Source organism: Echinops telfairi, unplaced genomic scaffold (assembly GCF_000313985.2).
Source record: "Echinops telfairi isolate 266 unplaced genomic scaffold, ASM31398v2 ScPeMD7_7473;HRSCAF=8511, whole genome shotgun sequence".
NCBI classification, from domain to species: Eukaryota; Metazoa; Chordata; class Mammalia; order Afrosoricida; family Tenrecidae; genus Echinops; species Echinops telfairi.
The window spans coordinates 13,381,882-13,390,443 of record NW_022111377.1 but is presented as its reverse complement, the minus strand read 5'-3'; the positions used below and the strand labels follow the sequence as shown (position 1 = coordinate 13,390,443).

General features: G+C 39.8%; 1 protein-coding gene across 1 annotated transcript in view; it reads right to left on the bottom strand.

Moving 5' to 3' along the window:
- The window catches only part of MALRD1 (MAM and LDL receptor class A domain containing 1), an 819,322-nt gene that overhangs the window by 737,909 nt on the left and 72,851 nt on the right, over positions 1-8,562 (bottom strand). Inside the window, 1 exon segment of the mRNA XM_013008119.2 lies at positions 10-73. Coding sequence (XP_012863573.1) covers positions 10-73 — 64 coding nt within the window.

Genomic DNA, 8,562 nt, shown 5'->3' with positions numbered 1-8,562 from the left:
TGGCAGCGCTCTGCGTCTGCAAGGCACAGCTCCTCCTTGGCACTCGATGCTTCTGGACACGGTAAACTTTCATCTGTGAAAGTTAAAGAAGTGAGATTCAGGCACAACTGGAAGAATTCCTACATCTTAAAATGAAAACATTTTTTGTACAAAGCAATTTTCTCCCTACTCCTCTCTGGGATGGTATCCCTCTTCTCAGAACCCCAAAGGCACCCTGAGGGCACAGTGGGTCCAAGTTGGGCTGCTAACTTCAAGGTCAGCACTTCGAAACCACCAGCAGCTCCACTGGAGAAAATCAAGGCTCAGAAACTCACAGAGGCCATTCTACCCTGTCCTATAGAGCAGGTAATCTTGAGTGGTAACTGAATCAATGGCAGCAAGTTTGGCTTTCTTTGATGGTGGTGGTGGTGTGTGGGGGGGATGACAGAGTGATTGTGAAAGGGATCGTGGGAGGGAAAGAGGTTAAAAAAAAGAGAAGGAGCGGGCGGAAGGAAGGGAGGGAGACAGATTGAGAGAGAGAGAGACTAAACCTGCCAGACCTTTTGTATTCAATCAGCTCTGCTTTAACTGACAAGCCCCAAGCCAAACCTTCCAAGTCTTCACCGAACACACCCACTCTAAAGTTAAAGGAAGTGTCTATCATTAGAAAGATAATTATACAAATGTCAAAGAGAACATGTGGTAACCTATACTTTACATTTTAAAGGGAAGCCACGTCATCCCTGCAACTACTATCTTTGCAGCCCTCTTGAATGGCCTGTTTTCTATCCTATATTCCTCCTAACGCAGAACTTGAAGGTAAGTGTCCTGCATGCCTCTAGTTCCACTTTAAGATAACTGTCTGTCACCCCTCCCTAAATAATCCAGGATTGCATATCTTTACATCAGACAATACCCTTCACTCTGCCAATTCATTGCAGTCATCGACAGACACCCATGCACTGGATGGAAGCCGACTGCTGCATTGCTTTTCCATGGAGGAGCTGGTGCACTTGAACCATTAAAATGAACAGCAGATCCACTTATCTACAGATGGACTTTGGGTCTCTCCTACATGTCCCACCCCCATTCACCTTGGGTATGGTTTTATTCTGGGTCTTAAATGCCTGATACCTGATCCCATTGACACCTCGTGATCACACAGGCTGGTGTGCTTCTTTCTTTTGGGCTTTGTTGCTTCTCAGCTAGATGGCCACTTGTTTATCTTCAAGCCTTTAAGACCCCTATCTTTTGATAGCCGGGCACCATCAGCATTCTTCACCACATTTGCTTATGCATTTTGTCTCCTCCCCTCACAGAGGGGTCACAGGGAAGAGATGAGCCAGTCAGGTTATAGCACCAATGAAACACACAACTTTCCTCTAGTTCTTTGGTGCTTCCTTCACCCCACTATCATGACCTCAATTCTACCTTACAAATCGGCTTAGATCAGAGCAAGCACACTGCTACAGATAAGAGCCCACAACACAAGGAATCCAGTATAGATAAACCCCTCAGGGCCAACAAGGAGGATTAGGGGAGGGTGGGGGGAGAAAGGGGGAATTGATCACAGGGATCAACCTAGAACCTCCTCTCAGGGGGACAAATAACAGAAAATTGGGTGAGGTGCGACGTAAGAATATGTAAGATATGGGAAAATAATCTATAATTTATCAAAGGTTCATGAGGGAGGGCAGGCAGGGGAGGGAGGGGGAAGAAACAGGGAGCTGATATCAGGGGCTCAAGTGGGAAGAGAATGCTTTGAAAATGATGGCGGCCTATGGGCACATGTGCTTGACACACTGGATGAATGTATGGATTGTGATAAGAGATGTAAGAGCCCCCAATAAAAGTTTGTTGTTGTTTTTTTAAAAAGATCAGCAGTTGATTAAAAAAAAAAAAGTTGAATTGACAAAAAAAAAAAAAAATCACCTATTAAGATTTTCCACACTGAAGAAGCACACCAGCCCGTGTGACCACGAGCTGATGAAGGGATCAGGTATCAAGCATCAAAGAATAAAAAATCATATAATTGTAAATGAGGGTGAGTGCAGAGTGGAGATTCAAAGCCAATCATTAGGCAACTGGACACCCCCTCTGAAGGGTTGTGGGGAGGAGATGAGCCAGTCAGGGTGCAGGGTAGCAATGATGAAACATAAAATTTTCCTCTAGTTCTTAAATGCTTCCCCCCCCCCCCACTATCATGATCCCAATTCTACCTTACAAATTTGGCTAGACCAGAGGATGTACATTGGTACAGATAGCAACTGGAAACACAGGGAATCCAGGACAGATGACCCCTTCAGGACCAGTGGTGAGAATGGTGATGCTTGGAGGGTGGAGGCGGAAAAAAAAAAAAAAAGAGCAGCAGATCATTTTAGTCCCTGAGATCGCAGAGCGTATTATCTTACATGAACGAAAGCAGAAGTCCTGACCAGGGTCTTTCTTTCTTATATGACCTGCTTACTCCTGCCTCGGGCCTTTGGCATTATTGTAACTTCCACTATTCACCTTGCTTGCTCCCTCAACTCCTTGTCTGTGTTGTTACTCTTCAGCTAACCGGTTCTCCATGAGGGCAGATGTGACCCCTCTGTAAGCCATCTCCAACCTGTGCTCACCTCTGGGACTTCTTTATCTCAGGTCCCTCTTTTACTGTTCTCTACAGTACAGATCATCATCTGACGTAAGAAAAACTATTAATTTGTTTAGTGTTTTTCTCCTTATTCCCTTCCCTTCTCCTTCCCACCCGTGCCTAAATTAATCCTCAGGAACAAAGGGGTTGTCTTATTTTTTTTTTTCCTCTTTCACCATTACCTCACTTCCTAGAAAAAGCCCTGGCACAACAAATGTGTCAACAAATATTATTTTAATGAGTAAATAAACAACATAAAACTAATTTTAAAATGTTTTAAGTTTGTAGAATCCATATTTCTTATATTGTTATTCATTATAAAAGGTAGGCAATTGGTTATGAAAATGAATTATGAATGCATCCATAATCGGGTTTCTCATAATAGAAACTTACAAATGATGAATATGCAAATCCTCTTGAATACAAAATCCAGTGAAAATAAGACTGCATATGCAATTAAGGGAATGCTGGCAATAAATGAAGCTACAATTGCACCATAACAAGTACCACAAAACAATAAAAATTATAATTTCTGTGAATTCGTAAAATAGCTACAAATCTACTCATTAATCAAAATAAACATTGTAGTAATATAACAACATTGGGGAACAGTTTGGGGACCGAGGCAGTAAATCTTGTGTGTGTGTGTCCGTGTTTATCTCTATCTGTGGATATCTGTGATGTTCCTTTTCATTTTCTTAGTTATTTGTTTATTGACTCTTTTATGCTTCCTTTCCCCCTCCCGCTGGCATCCCGTAACCTATAGTCTGCTTCTTTGATATGAAACCATTTCTCCTGGTCTTTTCATTTATAATAATGGTCTCAACTTTGCTGAGTCTGTCTTCCAAATCCACGCATGTAATGAAGTGCTGCATCGGTTTTTCGTTTTTTAGGAGTGCGCCTTACTCTGTCGTATGTATGCACCAGATTCCCCCACAGACAGGTGTTTGCGTTGCTTCGTGTTTTTCTTAATTAAGGTTTTCAGCTTTCTATAGATTTTAGCTATTATCTGATGTACTGCTACCAACTCCCCTCCCCCCTATAATCTGTGGGTTTTTCTTTTGAATGAAATCTTTGACATACAAAATTTTATATTTTTAGGAGGTCCTAATCCTTCATTTTGTCTTTTGTAGCATGTCTGTTTTTCACTGTTTAGTAGTGTGATTATGCCTTGGATTACGGCCATTAAGTTGCTACTTAATTTTACATTGATGGTCTGTATAATTTTAGGGTTCAAATTCACATCATTAATCCACCTTGTGTTCATTTTTTGTATGGGATAGGGTATTTATGTGCAGATGAAGGTCCAATTCCTCTCTCTACCATTATTGAAAAGACTATCTCTTCCCCATTTCATGAGTTTTATTCAACATCAAGCATCTGTAGGTGCTTGGTTTTATTTCTGCTTGATGACCATGGGTGGATGGAATAGGTGTGTTGTGGTACTGCACTGTTGTTTTGTGTGGTGGTGCAATGTTTAAGTGCTCTACTGATAGCCACAAGGTCCCTGGTTCAATCTTACCAGCACCTCTGTGGGAGAAAGGACTCAAGTATTCTACTGTCAAAGCAATTCCAGCTTAGGAACCCTATGGGACAGTTCTACTATTGTCATTTAGGGTCACTATGAACCAGAATTGGCTGACTGACACACAGCAACCACAATGCCAAATGAACCTGAGCACTTTTTTCATGTGTTTATTTGTCATCTATATATATTTATTGGTAATATGTTAGTATTGCATTCCTTATTTTTAATTTCCATACAGTAAAATACACATGTTTTGTTAATCATGCACATGCATCTACATTGTAATGATGCATAGAATTGTGTAACAAGACCCAAAATCAAGGCAGAGAAGAATTTCAACCTGAGCAACTATTGATCTATTTTCTATGCCTATGTTTTTCCTTTTCCAAAATACCATTTAAATGGAATTATATATGATGCGTAGCATATGATGAATTATATATGATGCAACATGCATAATACATGTTGGATGCGTTCCTATTGCTACCCGTGACTTGGGTCATCCTATGACTGGAAAGAAGACAGATGGCACACTACGGGGAGGTCGCACAATTTAGTCACACGTTCCTGGTTGGCATAAAATTGGGTGGTTTCAAGGTTCTGTTTATAAAAGAGGTTTGGTGTGAATGAAAACTTTATTTCTGAAAATACCTAGGATCAGAAGAAAAAAACCAAATCTGTCTTAGAATAAATGTAGCCAGAACGCTCCTCAGAAGAAAGGATGGCAAGACTTCGTCTCACAGAGTTAAGACAGGTCACGAGAAGGGATCCGTCCCTAGAAATGAACATCATTATTAGCAAGTTAAGGGTTAGAAAAACAGAGAAGGCTCTTCCTCGGGTTGAATTGACATGATGATGGCCGCAGTGGCCTCAAACAGCGTGATTGTGAGGACGGCAGGGGACCCCCGAGTACTGTGTGCTGCTTTGCAGAAGGGTGCTGGAGTCAGAACAAACCGGATGACACCTAAAAACAATATGGTTAAGTACATTTCCAAAAACAATTCCAAACTGTCCCATAGAGTGGCATATGATTGTCCAAGAAGCTCACTGTATCGCCAGCAATACGTATTTTCAGATCTTTTCCCCATTAACTTGAGTCATTTTAACGTGTGTAATGGTGAGGACTGTAGATGCAAGCATCTCTCACATGCAGATTAACTCTGTAGATTCTTGTTGATTAAGTATCTAGACAAATCATTTTAATGGTGTTTGCTCCCATGTAAGTGTCTGGCAAATATTTTCTCCCAGCGTGTGGCTAGTTTTTCCATTGTCTGGGCAGTATCTTTCATGGATCATTCAGTATCCACAGCCAAAGGAAGACAAAAGCTCTGCTCCAGGTCCCGGGTCTGCTCATGGACCCCCAGCCTGCTCTGCATCTCTGGCTTGTTCTGCCTCTCCAGCTAGCAGCCACATTCTCTTGATTTTCTGATCTAACAGGATCATAGAGCAGGTGCTTCTACATGGGTACCATTTTCCCGGAAGTCCTCACAGACACAACAATTTTTGTTGTATTTCACGACAGAGTCATCCCAACTCCAGCTTCTGGAATCTTGTGGACTGTGTTCTCTGAGCCGCATGGATACCCTCCCCCAGTGATGAGCTGCTTCCACTACCACTAGGTCCACAAGACTTTTCACCCACCAGCCTGGGATCTTCCTGCATTTGGCATCATTATGTGCTGCGTGAGTCTGAAGAGGAATTTATGGACTAGTATCACACATAGGGGCTAATGCAAGACTTATGAGCCTGAGCTGGACTGGGCTGGGATATTTTCTCAACATTCAATTGCTCTGTGAGACAAAGCTCTCTCTTACACACGCGTGTCAATGAATTTGTTTCTCTAGTCAACTGGACTAACACATAAGGTCACCCTGAGCTGGAATTGACTTGATGGCAGTGATTTTTTTCTTTTAGCTATTTTTTAATTTTCTGCTAAAATATATTATTTTTTTGTATAACACAGCTTCTCCAATATTTTGTGTTTGAAGGTATAAATGTAGATTTGTTATTAATTATTCAATTTAGGCTGCATGTACCATACCCGCTACATTTTAGTCTCTAACTAAGACAAGAGTGATTATTACATTTGAGTTAGTAAATTTATTAATTTCCCTTCCCATTGATTTCAACATTCCTCCCTAGTCTCAAAATAGATTCATGGAAAAATGTTGGAGGTGCAGTAGCTCAATGAATAAGTAATAAAAGGAATTTCACGGGAAAGCTAAACATCATGCACAGAACAGATTCCACAATCCAAAATGACCTGTCAAAAGACATATTAAAGCACAGTCTACTCATCTGTAAGCACTATATTTCAGCTATGATGAAATATGATGAAAACAACACATTTATTCCCAAATATGGCAAATACTTGGCCTAGATTAATTCTTCCAGGTAAAATCATGTTACATAGCTGGAGGTCATACCTTCATTTCTGTTACTAAATCAAAATCTAGAAATATTATAAATTTTATTATACATATAAATACTGTTTAAAAAGCCATATTCCCATGGTATTTTATTTAAATCTGTTATTCAGTGGAGCAGGGAACATATAGCTCTGAGGGAAAAATACTGCATCTGAGTTCTCAAATACTTGGCATTTAAATAATTTCACGTATTCTATGTTCAATTATTCTATTCATTCCACATGTATTTATTAAGTGCCTGCTCTGTGTTGGAAATTCACAAATGAATGGCTATAACTGCCTCAAGAATTTTAATGCTTAGTTGAAAAGATGAATTAACAGACAGAAATGGAGGTGTGACGTCTGCTGTGTGTGTGAAGGGGGTGGGTAAGAGGAGATTGTTTCCAAAGGAAGTCTTCCCATAAACGACACTTTGAGCCCATCAGACACGATAAATATGCATAGATGGGGGGTGACGTGATGAAAACAGGGTTTTCGGGCAGAGAGGTCAGGTTTGGAAAGACATCCAAGAATGAGAGGTCACTGTGTTTTTGAATGCACAAGAAATTCAATTGGTCAATGTTTAGAATGACGGTGTAGTTGTGAAGAAGGAAGCTGACCAGGTTTATAAGAGCAGGATCATGGTGAACTTAAATCTTGAAAAAAAAATTGAATTCTATCCTGGAGTCAAATAAATACCGTATTGTTGGAATTAAGCAAAGTTGATACCTAGTCGCCATATTTTAAGTTTAGAGAATAATATCTAAACTAAATCAGAGTTGGGTAAATAACAGTGATGAAATAAGAAAACACGTTTACAAAAGAACCAGGACAGGCCCTCGATATTATTTTTCTCTAATGGATCAAAACAAAAACAAAAATGGGAGAGGAAAAAGAATGGTTTAAGAATAAGTCCTAGGCTTTTGTTTTAGACTTACTTGATTGATATGAAATAATCAATGACTAAAATGAAAGTATATAAGAGGGAATTTTGGGGGAAAATTCCATTTTACTTTTAAACATGTTTATTTTGTGTTTTCATAGTAAATATGAAGGGCTCCAAAAATTTCTAGAAAAGTGGAATTGAAGCAAAATTTTTCCATAAACTCTTTGAAGTCTCCTTGAATACTTGCTCATTCACGGCAAAAGTCTGTCCTTGCTTAACTCAAAAAGTTAAATAATATTTTGGCCATTTTAGTAGCCAAGGTCATCTGCATAATATTTGCCTATCAAATTTCATGACAAGAAATATTTTCCTTTCCCATGTATACCTTCTTCCTATGTGAGATGGAAACACTGATTCTAGTCTACTGAGATCCTGCCTTTGTAGTCATTGGCAGATTTAATAGTGTAATTAATAGAGTCTTTGTGCCTCTCACTACTGGTCCTTTTCTAAAACCTAGATAAATTGACTTCACAAAATCAACCCGAGAGTCTAATTTAATCCATCGACCCCAATCTTAGCATTTCCCATCTAGCTGGTCAGGAATGAAGCCATGAATCATCCCCCAGGTGATTCTGATGATTAGGAAGGTCTAATCAGTGATGAGAGTACCTGCACGTGACTTCCAGGTCTATTGGAAAACACTGCTTAACTCCACCATTCCTTACATTCTAGTCATTTTTAAATTGCAATCCAGGCATCAATCCTATCAGGCTGCTACTTTTGCTCCCATACGTTTAATATGTGCCACCAAGTTTCATTCTATCCGTGAACCAAAACAAACGAACAAAATGTGAAATACATTAAAACAAACCACAGTCCCTGTATTCTTAAACACTAAAGAATAGACTGGTTTTCTCCACGAGGACAGCCCTTCTTTTGCAGTTGTCCTAAAAGGTAGAATTCCATTCCAGTGCCCCCAGAAAATACAAGGTTGTTCTAGTCTGGGTACTTTAGAGAAACAAATTCACAGAAATTCATGTATAAGAGAGAGTTTTATATAAAGGTTAAGTGTGCATCAAGAAAACATCCCAACCCAGTGCTGCCCAAGCCCACAAGTCCAACATTAACC